Source organism: Talaromyces proteolyticus, assembly GCF_021365285.1.
Source record: "Talaromyces proteolyticus strain PMI_201 chromosome Unknown BGW36scaffold_12, whole genome shotgun sequence".
In the NCBI taxonomy this organism is placed as follows: domain Eukaryota; kingdom Fungi; phylum Ascomycota; class Eurotiomycetes; order Eurotiales; family Trichocomaceae; genus Talaromyces; species Talaromyces proteolyticus.
The window spans coordinates 977595-995078 of NW_025764288.1; the positions used below are offsets into that span (position 1 = coordinate 977595).

The following is a 17484-nucleotide window of genomic DNA, read 5'->3' on the forward strand; positions in this document are numbered from 1 at the left end:
ATCCATAGCGTACAAATTGCGGCTAACATGTATGCATAAACATCCGCGGGTGGTTTCTGTGATGATTCTAACTTCTTCCGAGATATAATATTTACTAATCTGACCCGCAAAAGGTCGGCGAGAAGTCCTTTACGTACGAAAGGGGTCGGGCAAACTCCAATATAACCTGGAAACCTGCCACCCCTATGAAATGCGCACCATTCAGCCATCACGATTCCACCATTTTCCGTATATACCAAGGGTAAAGGTCAACAACAGCGTTGAGAAACCTTCCGCTTCGCAGCGATGGAAAATCAGACTGACGAGGTCCCAACACTACCCATGAAGTCAACCCCGACCAACAACGATCCTGAAAATGCAGAAATCTCGGCATCAAAACCAGAGGACTCATTGGAATGGGATTTGGCGCCTGAAAATCCTCTGAACTGGGCATCGTGGAAAAAGATTGTACTCATGGCTGCGATGTCCGCATCGGCAATATCAGTGTATGTCCACCCAATTCTGAATCATTTCCAATTACTTATTACTCATCCGTAGCTCAATTTCAACTTCCATCATTACTCCTGCACGTGATGAGATTATGGAGGAGTTTGGTGTTAGCAGCACCGTGGCGATTCTCTCCGTATCCTTGTATGTACTCGCGCTGGGCTTTGGGCCTGTGGTCGGCGGTCCACTCTCCGAGACCATTGGTCGTTATCCCGTCTATTTGGGGTCAATAATCGTTGGTGCCGCATTCACTATTGGAGCAGGCTTTACGCATAACTTTGGTGCTCTGCTTTTCTGTCGGTTTATGGCTGGGTTTGTTTGGGCGCCGGTGCTTGCTGTGGCTCCAGGGTCATTGTCAGAAACGTTTCTTCCCAAGGCTCGAGGACCAGCCTCGGCTATCTTTATTTTAATGCCCTTCCTAGGGCCAGGACTTGGGTATCTACATTTTTATTGGTCTTGTTTGCTGAGATTACTGATTCGTCGTTAGTCCGGTAATTGGTTCATTCGTCGTTACTCGCAAGGACTGGCGCTGGACTCAGTGGACGGTCCTTTTCTTCGCTGCTTTCAGTCTTCTGTTGACTCTCGCTGCAAGTGAAACGTTTCATCCTATTCTCAAACGACGTCTAGCAAGGAAACGCGGCCAAGAATTCACACAACAACCACCCCTCGCCACCCGTCTACGCCATTTCGCCGTCGTAGCCCTCGTCCGACCCATTCAAATGTTATTACTGGAACCGATTGTGTCTTTGCTTTGCTTATATGTTGCCTGCGAATTCGGTACTCTATTCAGTTTCTTCGCTGCAGTCCCTTATACATTTGGCGTCGTGTACGGATTCAGCCTAGATGATTCTGGATTAATATTTCTATCGATCATCATCGGCTGTGTACTTGGATTTCTCACGGTTGTCCTATGTGATATTTTCTTTTACAGAAAACAAATTCCTCGATATCCGCCTCATCGCGTTCCTCCCGAATATCGCCTTTTTCCAGCTATGATTGGAAGTATTGGCTTACCCATTGGCTTATTCTGGTTTGGCTGGTCTGCGCGCGAGGGGATATCCTGGGTGGCCCCAGCCGCTGCCATTATTCCTTTTGCATGGGGAAATCTTTGCGTCTTCGTTTCCTCGATGCAGTATATTACAGACACTTATCACGGCAGTGTCGTGGCAAGTGCCGCCAGTGCGAATAGTTTGGCTCGCTACGGATTTGCTGGAATCTTTCCACTATTCACTATTCAAAGTAGGCTCATATATGCTCCATTTTCCGATTATATAGTGGCTAATTAGATATGTCTTCATTAGTGTATGAAAAACTCGGCATAGGGTGGGCTAGTAGTTTGTTAGGATTCATTGCCCTGGCTCTTTTGCCAATTCCTTGGGTGTTCTTCAAGTATGGACCAGATATTAGAGCTAGAAGTCGGTTTGAAATGACGTTGTAATGATTCTATAAGGGTAGGAACCCGGTTCGCACTCTTTGACGATCAGAATAGGGATACTAGAGGTACCTGCATCTTTCACGGGTTATTTTGCAATGCTAAATTTAGATATTGCATTGATTATATAGACGCTAGATAGCTATTATCTTTTTCTTTTTTTCCTCCTTTGTAATTGATATGTGTATTACGACGTAATAATCAAATATCTTTCACCATAATAAAATTTCAGTTATTTTGAGTCAAATTCATGCCGACGGTCACTCGTTTAGTTCGACAAAATGAAACAATAATAAGCTATATGTTCAGTAAGAATTGGTAATCTAGTAAATTGTCTTATCAATATGAAATACAATGCTCTATAATGTTTAGGCTAAAAGATGAACTGAGAAACAGGCCGAGCCTCACACATGTCACTAGGGTCTGATTTGGGCTATGGCGAAGGGTTGGCGAACACTCCTTTGTGATTTAAAGGGAAACTGAATTAAGCTATCACAGTAAATATTATTCTCTGTAGTTATTTAATTGCTTAAATATTTGAATATGAGCGAATTGATAGAGCAATGGATTTGTACAATCTCGACAAAATACCCAGAAGTAATAACGCCAATGCAAAAGCTCCCTAATCTCCAGGCACGACGAGGAGATAATTTTCGCAACCCTCACAAACCCCTATATAAACACCCTTTTTTCCTAGCTAGATGACTATATTACACGGCCACAACCTAATGACTTCTAATATCTCATGTGAGAAACCCTCACAAGGGCTTTAATATCAATGCGCTAGTGAACTGCATTGCCGTATTTCGCCGGGCTTATTGAGACTCATATTAGTCATATTTCTCCATGGATATTGCTAGGTAACTTACGGGTTGGGATATGGGCTATAATCCGAGTTAATATTCTTTCTTCCTTTTCATAATTTTGGGGAAAGTTTGGAGCATAACATACCTATCGCAGTCATTTCTAATGTTCCATCTCCCTCTATTGAGACACCCCTATAAGTTATTTGAGTATGTAGAGACATAATCTGAATGTTTCGATACTTACCTTGACATCTGTGTCATAAAACGCGCGCTTTTCGAGCAGGTTGATCGGGGCGGCAAAGGCGGGGGAGGCTAAGGCCAAAAATGCAAAGGCAGCAACGAAGTACAGGACATGCATGTCGGTTGTATTCCCCTATTTCGAAAGTTTCAATTGGGTTTAGAAGTGCGTTGAGTATCCGCGCAAATGTAATGAAGCAAAAGGACAGTGAAGCATCTAGACAGCTTCAAATCTAAACATCGAAGATTGTTAATATGTTCAAAGGATTGGTTCAACTTCGTCTGTTAGATTATGTGCGACAGTCACATCAAGCTCCATGTGTTGTTTGTTCACAAATGATGCGGTCGCAGATTGTCGCTCAAGAGCGCCTGCTGATGTCTCTCATATGGAGGACCGTGCCACGGCGAAATATTCCAATGGTTTGCCTGATACGGCCACCCGGATTTGGATAAGACCACCCAGTAATCTATTTTTGGTCAAGCGCTGTTATCATTTTTCTTGGTAAATTCTTAGCGTTTTTGTTCAGATTAATCGCTTGATTACCGCTCTCACCTACTTCGTACAAAAAGGTAATTTAACTGCATATTCTAGTTCCAAGTATGAAACTCTAAAAAGCAGACCATTTGATTCAATTATATGTGTAGCGCATAACTGCCAGAAGGGATGCAGAGCGAGTTTTTCAAGACCAACATTCAAATTATATAAGTGACCTTTGGTTGGCCTGAGAGCTTCCAAATGCTTCGCCACGCAACGTTTATACGGCAGGGTTGATTTTTGTAAAGCAAAGCACTCTATATTGGGGCAGAGCGTTTGTAAATAAGCAAAGGCGCTTTATATAGGCAAAAATTCGTCTCAAAAATCTCTTCGATAATGGTTTTTGAAAAAGTTTTATTTGGGGGATGACCAAAAATACTAAGAATTTACTAAGAAAAATGATGACTGCACTTGGCCAGAAACAGATTCGCCGGGTGCGGCTATGCAAATCCGGGTGGTCTTTTGCAATGGACCAGCCCCCGGCTAATTAAATGCAAACTCTATATTTAATCGATATTATTATCATCCGGACTGCTCACGCGTATATGCACCGCTTTCCTTAATGCCCGAAGGCTGCGGAAAAACTTGCGAATTCTAACCGAAAAGGCTGCTGACAAGTTGACAAACTTCAATCTTAATGTTAGCATGCACTATCTGGTGGCTATTTAAACAAAATTTTTAGAAGCAACGACAGTTTTTCTCGGCGCCTTACAACAATTATTATTATGCATGCCTAACCGTCAGGGCTTCAGGCCCCGTATAAAATTACCGTACCCAACCCCAACTATGCACCAATACGAACCAACCCAGCTCGTGTCAATGCCTCGTTGGCATGGGTACAGTCAAATACGCTTAGACCCTTTACGGAGCTCGGCGCCGTCAATAACAAGCTTTTGTTGGGGCCACCGATATCCGGTCACCACGTTGCAAAATCGTTCAATTGGCTTGAAAGTAGCCTCGATCAACTTCCTAAAGACGTCATGGTGCAATACTCTCAGACATTATTGGCATTATGTCCCCACAAATAAAGCGATGCTTAATTCCCCACGAAAAACGTCGCGCACAACTACGATCAGAGCAGTGAGATGCCGATCATATCTGACGCCTTCAACAATGATGACATTTCCCAGTCGCGCCCCATTCCAATACTCTTGCTCTTCCCCCCCTCCCCGGTGACGTGCGAATGAAATACGGGAAAAGCAAGCAAAAGGGTCCAATTCCTGAAGGAAAAGCTGTCATCTGGCCCCACAGCTATGGTTCTGATTGCCGATCGGTTTCAGAGTACGGGACATGAATGGCCAGTTAATAGGATGGATTCAGTAGAAGATCCCCAATAGAAAATGCTGCAGCCTAGGCGCTAGATGTTACAAGTTAAACGCCGCAACTAAGGATTAGAGGCTCGAGGGTGTTCTTGGAGATTTTTTTTAAACAGCAAAAGGCACTCCTTCAGAGGTAAATCCATAGGTAAAAATGGGTAGGAACACACCCACTGCGATGCGCGAATGGCAGACTAATAAGGGCGAATCACATGGCAGCTTCATAGGCGACATGAGCACTTCGTATTCATTTATTATCCAGATTTTACAACAACTCTTGAAGAAACCATGAAGATATTATTGCCTGTAAACTACACGTATGTCGATTATCAAAGAAGGTAAGAACGGAATGCTGTTAAATATCTCTAATGTAGTCCTCAAAAGCACGCGCTGATGGTATGTATGTGTACGTGATTGGCTTGCTCATCATTAGGATGTTAGATGTAACACCGGGGTTAATAAAGATCGCGATAATTTATTCTTCATAGCAAAGCTGTATGACCACGTTATGTCATTAAGAATGTATTCTCAATAAACTCGGGTGTTGCATTCATATATGCAATGTTCTGTTCGACCATCAACAGGCTCTAATTTTTTATACTTATCAATTATTCGCAGCATTGATGAACATCTGCATATGTACATATGTAGTGGATACGACATAATTGTGTAGTAAATAGCAGTCCTGAAAATTGCATAGAAAATTAAAAATATGAAATAAAAGAACCAGTCATTGAATATCGAATTCTATACTCTTTCCTCATACCTTGTTAGTAAGATTATTTTGCCTCGGTAAGCTGTATGGTCCGCCGTAGCACAACCATGCTGACTGTAAACAAAGCCAACTCCGCAATAATTAGGCGTCTAATATCGATTTGTATGAGTCAATAAAATAACGAAAATGGAATCGGAATATAAGTATATATGTCCCAGACCTAGGATATCCAGAGCCTGTGGCAACTGCAAACTTAAAAGAACGCGCTGTTTCCGAGATACGCCGAATCAGCCATGTGAAAGGTGAAGTTGCATAGTTACGATGTCACGCAAGGCGGTCGATTAATGTATACCACAACTAGGTGCCAAAACCTCAAGCTAGAATGCAAGCTTGCTACAATAAGAGCCAAAGATTTAAAGAAAACTAAGCCAGAAGAAACCGATGTTATTTCCGAGCTGTTTCAAACCAAACAACAGTCACCTCCAGCAACGAACCTCATCGAGATTCATCACCAAAGATTCCAAGAAAAGTTTTCTATACCTGGACCAGAGGATGAGGTGTCATTGCCAAGCTGTCTAGACGAATCAGAATCTCGCCCACATATTCTTGACCAAACGAAAGCTGATCAGCTACTAAACAAGTTTCGTGCTAAGAACTCATATTTCCCTTTTGTTACGATACCAGAAAATATTGATTCGGCAGATCATCGCTTTCTTTATCTTGCTGTGCTTACAGCGGCATCTTCGGATGATATGGGTTTACTATGGAGCTTGGATGATAGATTTCGATCTATATTAGCCGAGCGAGTCATCATGTTGGGTGAAAAGAGCCTAGATTATTTGCAAGGACTGCTAGTCTACCTCGCATGGCATTTATCCCCACGAAATCATTATTTGACATTTACTGATTAAAAAGTCAGGTACAACTTACACCTACATCCTAGGGGTATTCAAGTTTATCAATATCTTCACATTGCCATCAGCATGCTGGAGGATTTAGGATATAGCAACAATGAGTTTCTAGGGATGACACCATCTGATATTATCGCCGCTAAAAATGCATGCCTGGGTTGCTATTTTCTGTCATCAGTGTATGCACAAGTTTTTGCTTCTTCCTAAAATTTACGATTCAGTTCCTAACAGCAAAACCAGCTTCACAACGTGCTCGAAGAGATCCAATAACGCTGTTTTTTCCGATCATATGAAAGCTTACCTACTTCAACTACCTGAAAATGGCTGTCCTCAGAGTAGGGCGATATATCTGTCCTTCCAATTTCAGGTGGCAATTGAATCAGCATATAAAAGGGACTGTATAGACACTCACTATTCAGAAATCAAAAATTTTTCGCCAAACGACTCTTTGAATCCTAGTAAGTCATTGGATATATAATAGAACTTTACCCTTTCTAACTACTAGGCTCTCAGCTTCAACCAGCATTGCACGAAAGTTTCTTTCCTTGATGGAAGTAACCGGGCCGTCTCTTCGAGGATTTACCATGCTGCAACCCCAACCCCACAAATTCCAGCCCATTATGGCTAAAGGAAGGGAATTTTTTGACCACTTTACATCAATCCCTATGTCTCACTTCTCCGGATTTACCATGGCAGAATGGAATCGGTTAATCTGCACTATTCACATTCTAATCGAAGCCCTATCCGCTTTTACTGGTACGCCACAGTCTGCCGTCGCGATTCGAGAAGAATCCCAGCGAGCGACTATATACATCGAGTGCCTAGCGAATCGAATGGAAAAGATGTCGCGGTCCGGCCGTAATCCTAATGAATTGCCAGATATGTTTTACATGTTCAAGTCGATATTGGATTTGCTTACTCCTTTACCTTTTGCCGACGAATGTGATAATGGCCAGCAATCTCAGCAAGGTCAATGTCCTTATTTAAGGGGACTTCGGGATACTGACTTCTGGGATGCGTATCAAAGCGGTTTGTCTCTCGTGTCTCCACCTGATGAGCATGATATGGGAATCGACATAGAAACACTGTTCCAGGATAATGACTGCTCAATAGAGCCCCATTCTGACGAGTGTTTGAATGGATCGTTTGATTTCAGTGGCATATGTGACACTCAACTGTGATGCATTCGTTTGATAAACCTATAAAACTATCCTATTGAATACTAGACGTGCAGCAGAAACCGATACAAAGTCTACTGGATATATTTACCATTTATATCTCTAGGAGTCCAATCCAGACTTTCACGCGCAAGTGCCTCCGCCGCCTCTCCCCTTCTACCCTTCACCCAGTGCTCGATCATATCAATCCCCGAAAATGAACTCCCAGCTGTCCAAAACTTCCCATCGACGACCCAATGCGACTTTTCCCATTTTGTTTCCGGGAATTCTGTGGCAACATAGCTCAACACTGTGGAATTCGTCGTGGCGCGCTTATTCTTCAACAAACCGACTTTGGCAGCCACAACGCCACCCGTGCAAGTCGCAAAAAAGTAATCGACTTCCTGAGCCTTTTCAGTCAGAAACTTTGCGTATGACTCTGGGATATCATTCCAGAATTCTGGACCGGGTCCTCCAATTAGTAGACAATCGAGTTTGGGGCATTTGTCGAACGTGGTGCTGGGGTTGAGACTGAGTCCGGACATGATCTGCATAGCATCCATGGTCGGTGCGATATAATGGAATTTAATATCAATAGCTGCAGAAGCTACATCATTTGTTACCCATCCAGCTGCTGCCATCGGGTCCAGTAGGTCTTTGGATCCAGCGTATAAGATATCGATTGGGCCGACGACGTCGAGGGCTTGGAAGTCGTAGAGGACGATGCCGAATTGGATAGGAGCCATGTTGAAAAATGATGGTTTTCTAGTTTGATTATGATGAAATAAAAGTTTTTTATTTTGATTATCGACTGATAGACAAGAATGAAGGGCGGTTTATATAGAGGGTTGATTGAGTACATCGGGTAAACCTTCCCTCCAGATTCGCCCTCGCGTAACATTTCCTTCCTGGCAGGAGTGCAAGTTGGCACTTTTGGAATCCAGCTTTTTATTCACACGACGATACTATATTTTATTGCGTGCTGTCATAAACCATATGGTTTCTACTAAAATTGCTGACATTTATTTACATAAAGAATGACATTTTATATGGATATATGCGTACAAACAAGCTCTGGATTTTAAGGTATATATAGAATAACTTTTTAGAATAACTTTTTAGGGGCTTTTTCAGGGTGTTTGGGTTTAGATTAAGATAGATTAAAATTAGACTTAAAGAGAATTAGGGGACTTTAGAATAACTTTTACAGAAAGTTAAGAATAATTATTAAAAAGGGTTAGTATTGACCTGGGGTGGCCTGGCCCACCCCTCCTATTGACCGTCACGTATGTTGGTTAAATAGCCTCCCTCCGGTGATGGAGTAAGGAATCAGGTTTCTCCTTCTTCAATATATTGGACGGGCTTCAGACTCCGGCGTTTCCCAATTAGGCAGTCGAGCGGCGAGGACTTGCGAATTGTAAGTCTTCGGTCTTCATAGCTAGGCCTCACAGCATTTTTGAAACTCTTAACCATGACTCCTAGGCTGCTTCCTGATCTACTCTCTGATGAAAAGGAGTACCTTATACCATGTTTCAATATACAGTCTACATATACCAGTTGACCCGTCGAGTCCTCCGAGACACCATTTCAACTGTACATCCGTTTCAAGTTTCGGCCCCTACGTGATTAGTAAACAACTTATTATCAAGAAACAACCCGCTGGTTAAACATCTTAGTAAGGCACGTACAGCTAAGACATATATACTCTCAGTCCGACCCTAACCTATCACAAGCCCGCAAATCGTAATTGGTAACAGGCCGAAAGCCTCACCAAATCCCAAAACAGGAAATGGTCTACCAAGGCGTTCGTTTAAAGAAGTGGAGGTCACATAAAGATGTTACACCTTATTTTCAAGGTAGCATTCATACCTCATGCCGATGCTTTTTACGTTAATCTACGTAGTATGCTTATTTCGCTCTGCCTGTTGCTATTGGTTAGGAGCGGACTTTCGATTGTAGGGGTCTGCAATGTAAATACGGGATTTAGAAGCATTGACTGATGAGACTGATTAGATTGGGGTATAAAAGGGCATGGGAATCGCTTGAATTGTTAATATTTTGTGCAGATCAAAGCATTGTATATTCTCCTCAGGAAAACCGAAGACAGAATATTTACCCTCACAATGTTCTTTCAGTCGATTGGTACCGCTGCCCTCGCAGCCTTGACGCTTGCATCTCCAACTCTGTCTACCCAGACGTTCGTCAACACCGGCACGTTATCTGGCTGGTCGACGCAGAACATCGAAGACAAAGGCAGCATCATAAGCGTTACCAATGTCGTCTACAACGGCACCTCGGCGCTGAAAATGACGCAGGTCTACGATTCGTCCTGGACCGGCCGCTTCCACTCAGAAAAGATAAAGACGCAAGTATACAAGTTAGGCGATGAAGGATTCTACGGATTCGCGTTCCGACTGCAGGAAAACTGGCAATCGACGCCTGCACAGTCGTTCAACATTGGACAGTTCATTGCCGACTTCACAAATACCGGCTGCGACGATTGGATGCCGTCGAGTATGGTCTGGGTGATCGGGGACCAGCTGGCCACGCGCGTCAAGTACGGTAGTATCTGCAACCAGCAGCTCAAGGAGTGGAAGAACTTAAAGACCGTGACGCCGGGCGAGTGGCATACGATCGTCATCAATGCAAATTGGCAGAGCGATAACACAGGGTACTACCATATGTGGTATGATGGGGAGAAAGTGGTTAATGCGACCAATCTCCCCACGATGATTGACGATAGTCGCGCGTTTGACTTCCATGTCGGTATTTACGCAAATGGGTGGCATGATGACAAGGGAATGAAAGGCACCCAGAGCACCAGGGAGATCTGGATTGATAGTGTTGGTATTGGCACCACCTTTGCGGATGCCGATCCTACGCGTATCCAGGGTTGATGAGGGGTAAGAGAAGGATAGAAAAATATCGAATAAATTAAGGTTCAAACTGTCAGCGCCAGCGACTGTGAAATTGTGCGACCTTTTTCTATTTGTTCTAGGCTTTGTGATGTGGGAAATTTCTTCTTTTTCCTATACGGGATATTCGTCCGCTGTTGCATTATTGATGTGGCAGAAGGATCGGGGTGAGATTTGATGGCCTGGCATGCCCAACGTTTATTGAAAGATTCGGATTTTTGAAATAAATTTCAACATCCCAAAATCCATATGAATGTAAATTTTGCAAATATTTTTTTAAAGTTCTATGACGACCGAATAGCGGTGTCGTAATTTTGTGTTGTTGAGTTGTAGCCTTCGAGGTTGTTGGGAATACTCACCAATACCCCAGTGGGCACTGCACCGAAATTGAAAAAAAGAGAGAAGAAAATATCAACAAAGAAAACGAGCTCCTCGAATAAACACAAACAATAACATCCAGTTTACCGCATCGAGTAAATTCTCCTATGATCAACAAAACCGCAACAGGCCAGAGGGCCGAGCTAAGCGCTAAGGCCGGTTGGGGAATAAACCAATCGGAGCCGCTGCCTGAACAGAGAAGAGAAACCGAAGACTAAACTGTATGCGAACCGTGTGGCCGGCGTTCCCCTCTTTTGCTTTACCATGCTCGGTCGTAGGTCCTGATGGATAGATTATGGTAGACTCGACGAGTAATACGGGGAACGCAGGTGGCTAGCTGATGGATCGTGGGAGGTGTATAATTTGTGGGTCTGGCTGGATTCGTACCAACTCCCCGTTGACCCCAATCTTATATAAAATGAATACCCGAAAATGTGTCATCCACTGCTTTAACTTTTAATACGGATGTGTGGCCTGGTTGTAGATGAGAAGAAGAATAGGAAGAAACGAACTAATCATGATGGATCCTTCTCAACATCCCATCATTTCTCTGCTGATTTTAAGCGTCATCTTTCTTATCGTCAAGAACGTGTATAATTCTTTGCGCTCACACTTGCGAGCCAGAGCTCTCGGATGCCAACCTGGCGTGTATGGTCCATCAGGTCCCTTTGGGTTAGGATTTTTCATGAAAATCGCCAAAGCCGCGAAAGAAGGAAACAGGATTCACCTGCACGACGACCTATACAAGATCCACGGCAACACTTTCAAGCAAAGAATCCCCGGCAATGAGATTCTCTTCACTATCGAACCCGCAAATGCCAAAGCCATTCTAACAGCTCAGTTCGAGGACTTTGGCCTCGGCCACCGGGCAAAGACGTTTTGGCCATTACTCGGTGACGGGATTTTCAATGCAGATGGCCATAAATGGGCACACGCGAGAACCTTGTTGCGGCCCCAGTTTACGAAAGACCAGGTTAGTGTTGTTGGCAATTTCCTTCTTCGCCTCGAAGTTAATATCGAATTACAATTCGCAGGTTGCCGACTTACAGCTCATGGACGAGCATATTAAGACCTTTATCGAAGCTATTCCGAAAGACAAGTCGATCTTTGATATCCAACCGTTGTTTTTCGCCTTCACAAATAGCTCATCCACCCATTTCTTATTTGGCGAATCCCTCGCTGGGCCAAAATCCTCGTCTGGCAGTGGCGCCGCAGAATTCGGCCGTGCATTTGACAAATCCCTTGAATGGGTTAGTCGACGCCTCAGTGCACAAAAACTAAGCTTCCTCGTCGATGGAAATAAGGAGTATACATCTGCATGCAAATTTGTGCACGACATCGCCGACCACTATGTTCGGTTAGCTTTGAATGCACGAACGGAGTCGAGAAAGTCCAGCCGATACATTTTCCTGCAGGCTCTGGCCGATGATACACAGGACCCGAAGGTGCTGAGAGACAACATTTTGAATCTGCTGATTGCCGGTCGTGACACCACGGCGAGCTTGCTCAGTTCCGTCCTCTTTTACCTATCCCACTCTCCGAGCGTATGGAAGCGACTGCGCCAGGAATTAATTGACGAATTCGGCGATCTCACACATCCAACTGGTGAAATTACACACGCAAAGATCAAAAACTTGCGATATCTGCGATATGTCTTGAATGAGAGTAAGCCTGACGAAACATCTTACCCTGTCTCCGACTCCCGCTAACAACAGTTCTAGCACTTCGGTTGCTTCCACCTGTCCCTATTAATAGTCGCATGGCGCTCAAAGACACGTCACTACCATTGGGTGGCGGGCCTGACGGGAAGTCTCCGGTCTTTGTCAAGAAAGGCACTATCATCCCATTCAGTCTCTATACGATGCACCGCCGGAAAGATATATGGGGCCCAGACGCCGAGCATTTCCAGCCTGAGCGATGGGAAAAGGACGGTTTAGTGCGCACATGGGAGTATATCCCGTTCAATGGCGGGCCGCGCATTTGTCTTGGTCGTGAGTACCCTTAAATTGCGTGCATTCAAGATGAAGGGCTAACATGGGATGATTAGAACAATACGCTCTTATTGAAGCCAGTTATATGCTTATACGCCTGGTACAGAATTTCGACCAGCTTGAGAACGATGGTGGCAGTCCAATGCCTAATGCTAAGGTCGACTTGACATTGACGCATCGCAACGGTGTGAATGTGCGGCTGTATAAAAGCAGCTCGTGATTGGCAGTTGGGGAGCGATTGTAATGACTCATGATGACTAGCTACATCGATTTATAGATATGATAACAGGAAAAGAGAATAAAAGACAAAGCCCTGGTCTGGCATAAAGCAGTAGGAGAAGCCGTAGGTGGAAGGAGTGTTGATTAAAAGGTAGCTGCAGGTCTCCACCCATATGCCCCGATGCGGCCTAGTGCCGTGCAGCTCTCCCGTGATTTTTTCGAAGCTCTTGCTACTTTTTCTTTCTGTTCAATAATCATTGACAGGCACTGCGCAACCCGACGGCACAAGGCCGTCGTAGCAAGGCCCCGAGATGGGGAGACATGAAAATCTTGTAGCGGAAATCTCGCGGGTGGTGTCGCAGTACTACAAGACCAAGCAGCCATACCGCATCTTCCATGGCTCGACGAACAGTACTCGGCCGCGCCCCGATGGCCGGAATCAAAAGTTCGTCGACATCAGCGGGCTCAACCATATTCTGCGTATCGAAAAGAAGCCGAAAAAGGCTGCCGTCGAGCCCAATGTGCCCATGGACAAGCTTGTTGAGGCGTCCCTCGCAGAAGGGCTCGTGCCGCCTGTAGTCATGGAGTTTCCGGGCATCACTGCTGGAGGAGGGTATTCGGGAACGTCAGGCGAAAGTTCAAGTTTCAGACACGGCTTCTTCGATCGGACTGTTACTTTTGTGGAAATGGTCTTAGCCAATGGTGATGTGGTTAAACTAAGCACCAAAAAGAGAACGAATCAACTCAGAGACGCTGCTGGTACGGTGGGGAGCTTGGGGATTACGACATTGATTGAATTGGATCTAATTGAAGCCAAAAAATTCGTCAAAGTTACCTATGAGAGGAAAAACAGCGTTGCCGATGCTGTCGCGGCTTTGGAAAAGGAATCGGCTGATCCTGACAATGCGAAGTTTGATTATATCGACGGCATCCAATTCTCACCCGACCACGGTGTTGTCATCAAGGGTGAGATGACAAATGAGAGGCCCACCGACGCGAAAGTACAGACATTCAGCAACCCATGGGATCCTTGGTTCTATCTTCATGCGCAGAAGATGACAAAGTCGCAGAATGTTGCCACCGAGTATGTTCCTCTCGCGGAGTATCTATTCCGGTATGATCGAGGTGGCTTTTGGGTGGGCGAGTCAGCATTCAAATACTTCAAATTCCCTTTCAATAGGTTAACGCGCTGGTTTCTCGACGATTTCTTGCATACACGCATGCTTTACAAGGCACTGCATGCAAGCGGCGAGTCGAGTCGGTATGTAGTGCAGGATCTGGCACTGCCATACGAGAACGCGGAAAAATTCATTGACTACACTACGGAAAAATTAAATATCTGGCCACTATGGTACTGCCCGCTGAAGCAATCGCCAATACCGACCATGCATCCACACAACACGCGGACCCGATTCCCTGGACGAATGCTGAATATCGGGCTATGGGGCTTTGGGCCATCCGAGCCGAAGGAATTCGTAGCAAAGAACAGAGATCTCGAGCACAAGCTGCGCGAACTCGGCGGCATGAAATGGCTCTACGCACATACCTACGCGCCAGAGGAAGAATTCTGGAAAGATTTCGACCGGCTGTGGTACAACGAGATGCGAGAATTGTTCTCAGCTACGACTCTGCCAAGTGTTTGGCACAAAGTCAAAGTAACGCCTCCCGGCGAGGCCAAATCGTGGAGCCAGAAGATTACTTCGATGCGTCCTCTGGGAGGGCTGTGGGGGATATGGAAGGCCATCGAGTCCAAGGAATACTTGAAGCACCGCAACGCGACATGGCGGACGCGACGATAAACCAGCCCAACTGTGTACTTATACTGCATACATATAGACATTTTCTTCATGTAAGAATAGAAGCAATGGCATACGCACTACTATCAAAGTAGGATTCCCGGTGAAAAAAATATTCCTCCCTTTACGCTAGGACTGGGCATCGGGAGCCCCGCTAGCATCTTCCCCCCCGAGTCCCCCGAGCATGCCCCGCATCACTGCCCGCAATATGTAATGTTGCATTCGATTTAAACTTATAGTTGATACCATGTCCAACCTTCCTTTTTCTTTTTATCTTCCTTTTCTACCAGGAAGTATTGTCAGGACTAGACGGCCAGTCGCGCTTGCTATTCGCAATGGTTGAGAGCGTTCTAGACGATATTTCGCACCGGAGGTACAATCCTTTGCGGGGATCCTATGTTCTGGTGTCTCCCCACCGGACGAAACGACCATGGCAGTACGTTTGTCTCTAGACGCGCAAATTGGATGTATAATGCTAACAATATTCAGAGGACAGCAGGAATCGCCTTCCAAAACGACCCTGCCCGCCTACGACCCCGCTTGCTATCTCTGCCCTGGTAACACGCGCGCGCAGGGAGACGCCAACCCCGCCTACAAAAACACTTTCGTTTTCGTCAACGACTACAGCGCCGTCAAGGAGGAGCAGGCTGAATACCACCCTGAAGGAAACGGTATGATCTCGTCCCTCCATTGATACTCACGTACAAGGAAGTAACATGGCATTATCCTAGAAGCCGAGTCTTTTTTCCTCAATGCCGAACCAGTTGTTGGAAAATGCTACGTATTGACCTTCTCTGCTGCGCACAACCTGACTCTGGCCGATCTATCGCCAGCCGAGATTGTACCGGTGATCAATGCCTGGATCGAGATTTACAGCTCGCACTTGTCGCCCCAGAACCCTCTTGCGACGGTTGCGCCAGTGACGCATCTCCCGCCCGATGCACCCACCGCGTCCCTTACGAAGCCGAAAATGCAGTATAGGTATATGCAGATCTTTGAAAACAAGGGCGCAGCAATGGGCTGCTCAAACCCGCATCCGCACGGCCAAGTCTGGACGACGAGCAGTCTCCCCGAAGAACCGGCGATAGAACTCGAGCAGCTGAAAAAGTATCGCGTCAAGCACAGTGGAAAGCACTTGCTTGGCGACTACGTTGCGCTCGAGCTGCAAAAGAAAGAGCGCGTCGTGTTCGAGAATGACGGGTTCGTGGTGCTCTGCCCATGGTGGGCGACATGGCCGTTCGAGACGATGATAATCAGCAAAACGCACAAGCGTGCGCTGGTCGATTTGAACGACAACGAAAAAGCCCAGCTTGCAGAAGCCATTGCGGAGATCACGCGGCGATATGATAATCTATTCGAAACGCATTTCCCTTACAGCATGGGCATTCATCAGGCGCCACTCGAGGGTACAGAGGAGGAAATCGAGTCGTCATGGTTGCATCTGCACTTTTATCCGCCGTTACTGCGGAGTGCAACTGTGCGGAAGTTCTTGGTTGGGTGAGTTTTCTTTCTATGCTTTCATTTATGCGACAATGCTGATTGTGGTAGATATGAAATGATGGCCGAGCCCCAGCGTGACATTACCCCGGAACAGGCCACGACCAGACTGAGGAGCTGCGGCGGTGAGCTGTACAGAAGAAAATTGGAGTAAATAGGAAGATATAGCTGTGATAATTTATGAATCGTTCAGTTGAGGGGTGGTATATAATTAGAATACTACCCATCCTTCCTTCCCACCTTTCTATAGCATATGATTAGACAGACAGTCATCCCAAATACGCCGCCCGCTGGCTTGCCATCCACACCAGCGCACTCGACGCAAAAATCAACGGCATGACAAACCGTCCTCTGACCTGCGCGGTGCCATAAATCGCCCACTCCGAGACAAAATGCGCGAGCGCAATGCCATACGTCCAGGTCGCGAGGTCATACGCGACCGAATTGTGAATGTTGTAGGCTGCATAGGCTCGGATGACCGACGACAACAAGGTCCAAGTCCCAAAAGTGCGAGAGGCGAGCGGCGTTGACGGCGACTGGTTGTTGGTACTGCTGGAGCCGATGAAGAGATGGGCGTGGTATTCAGTGGAGAGGTATGACTGTACGGAGTTTGCAGTTGAGATTACTGAGACCTGCAGAAATTGATCTCATGTTAGTATATGGATGTGAACAGGTAGGGGGTGGGATTTGTTTACTAGTAGCAGCCATGGTGGGAGCCAGCCTTGGTTGGTGGGTGGTAGGAGGGACTGGGGGATAATTGACGTCATTGCCAATACTGAAATACAGCAGTATTTATTCCAGTCTCGTGTTTTCAAGAAGACATAGCAGCAAGAGGATTAAGAGCAATTGTCACAGGTATCACAGGACTAGCAAGTTGAGAGTGGTGATCGACCCAGCCGCCGAGCCAATCAGAAGCTGCACGGGAGCTCAACAACTTTTTGGCTCTTACCGGGCGCGCCGAGGGAGAAGGTAGACTGTCTCCTGCGCACTCTTCTGGTTGTTAATTATTAATATCACGAGCTGCCTCCTTGCATCCTAGTCCATTGGACTGGTCCGATCCGATTCTGTCAAGTTCTAGTGCCTGTCAAGCCCT

The 17484-nt window shown here is 45.7% G+C and overlaps 8 protein-coding genes across 8 annotated transcripts; 5 read left to right on the plus strand and 3 right to left on the minus strand.

Moving 5' to 3' along the window:
- Positions 1-321: 321 nt before the first annotated feature.
- Positions 322-1924, plus strand: BGW36DRAFT_305346 (major facilitator superfamily domain-containing protein; the record flags this gene model as incomplete). Its single annotated transcript, XM_046212059.1, has 4 exons — positions 322-485; positions 538-921; positions 974-1725; positions 1788-1924. The coding sequence occupies 4 exons, from the start codon at positions 322-324 to the stop codon at positions 1922-1924; spliced, it is 1437 nt and encodes a 478-aa protein (XP_046067540.1).
- A 794-nt stretch (positions 1925-2718) lies between these two features.
- Positions 2719-3180, minus strand: BGW36DRAFT_53055 (uncharacterized protein). Its single transcript, XM_046222397.1, has 2 exons — positions 2969-3180; positions 2719-2916 (listed from the first exon to the last, which is right to left on the minus strand). Exons 1-2 carry the CDS (start codon positions 3080-3082, stop codon positions 2815-2817), a joined length of 216 nt encoding a protein of 71 aa, XP_046067541.1. The 5' UTR covers positions 3083-3180; the 3' UTR covers positions 2719-2814.
- A 2518-nt stretch (positions 3181-5698) lies between these two features.
- On the plus strand, positions 5699-7655 carry BGW36DRAFT_53065 (uncharacterized protein). Its single transcript, XM_046222398.1, has 5 exons — positions 5699-5829; positions 5889-6395; positions 6447-6617; positions 6679-6896; positions 6952-7655. Exons 1-5 carry the CDS (start codon positions 5714-5716, stop codon positions 7617-7619), a joined length of 1680 nt encoding a protein of 559 aa, XP_046067542.1. The 5' UTR covers positions 5699-5713; the 3' UTR covers positions 7620-7655.
- Positions 7656-7690: 35 nt separating this feature from the next.
- BGW36DRAFT_304529 (putative ThiJ/PfpI family transcriptional regulator) lies at positions 7691-8341 on the minus strand (the record flags this gene model as incomplete). The annotated part of the gene is made up of 1 exon (XM_046211979.1): positions 7691-8341. The coding sequence occupies one exon, from the start codon at positions 8339-8341 to the stop codon at positions 7691-7693; it is 651 nt and encodes a 216-aa protein (XP_046067543.1).
- A 1364-nt stretch (positions 8342-9705) lies between these two features.
- BGW36DRAFT_388344 (polysaccharide lyase) lies at positions 9706-10509 on the plus strand. The gene has a single exon (XM_046217215.1). It carries the CDS (start codon positions 9719-9721, stop codon positions 10490-10492), a length of 774 nt encoding a protein of 257 aa, XP_046067544.1. The 5' UTR covers positions 9706-9718; the 3' UTR covers positions 10493-10509.
- An 896-nt stretch (positions 10510-11405) lies between these two features.
- On the plus strand, positions 11406-13099 carry BGW36DRAFT_304990 (putative N-alkane-inducible cytochrome P450; the record flags this gene model as incomplete). The annotated part of the gene is made up of 4 exons (XM_046212028.1): positions 11406-11861; positions 11923-12553; positions 12610-12879; positions 12936-13099. 4 exons carry the CDS (start codon positions 11406-11408, stop codon positions 13097-13099), a joined length of 1521 nt encoding a protein of 506 aa, XP_046067545.1.
- Positions 13100-13409: 310 nt separating this feature from the next.
- Positions 13410-16545, plus strand: BGW36DRAFT_400729 (galactose-1-phosphate uridylyltransferase; the record flags this gene model as incomplete). The annotated part of the gene is made up of 5 exons (XM_046218660.1): positions 13410-14845; positions 15241-15330; positions 15384-15565; positions 15626-16391; positions 16443-16545. The coding sequence occupies 5 exons, from the start codon at positions 13410-13412 to the stop codon at positions 16543-16545; spliced, it is 2577 nt and encodes an 858-aa protein (XP_046067546.1).
- Positions 16546-16660: 115 nt separating this feature from the next.
- On the minus strand, positions 16661-17158 carry BGW36DRAFT_400730 (putative ergosterol biosynthesis protein Erg28; the record flags this gene model as incomplete). Its single annotated transcript, XM_046218661.1, has 2 exons — positions 16661-17023; positions 17087-17158. The coding sequence occupies 2 exons, from the start codon at positions 17156-17158 to the stop codon at positions 16661-16663; spliced, it is 435 nt and encodes a 144-aa protein (XP_046067547.1).
- Between the last annotated feature and the right edge of the window lie 326 nt (positions 17159-17484).

What these genes read in the sequence shown, in the direction of transcription:
- BGW36DRAFT_53055 (XM_046222397.1), bottom strand. Translation starts at nt 3,082, where the DNA reads ATGCATGTCCTGTACTTCGTTGCTGCCTTTGCATTTTTGGCCTTAGCC. An exon ending in TTTATGACACAGATGTCAAG is followed by an intron (nt 2,917 to 2,968) that starts GTAAGTATCGAA and finishes AATAACTTATAG; the next exon opens with GGGTGTCTCAATAGAGGGAG.
- BGW36DRAFT_53065 (XM_046222398.1), top strand. Translation starts at nt 5,714, where the DNA reads ATGGAATCGGAATATAAGTATATATGTCCCAGACCTAGGATATCCAGA. An exon ending in CCGAATCAGCCATGTGAAAG is followed by an intron (nt 5,830 to 5,888) that starts GTGAAGTTGCAT and finishes TACCACAACTAG; the next exon opens with GTGCCAAAACCTCAAGCTAG. An exon ending in TGCTATTTTCTGTCATCAGT is followed by an intron (nt 6,618 to 6,678) that starts GTATGCACAAGT and finishes CAGCAAAACCAG; the next exon opens with CTTCACAACGTGCTCGAAGA.
- BGW36DRAFT_388344 (XM_046217215.1), top strand. Translation starts at nt 9,719, where the DNA reads ATGTTCTTTCAGTCGATTGGTACCGCTGCCCTCGCAGCCTTGACGCTT.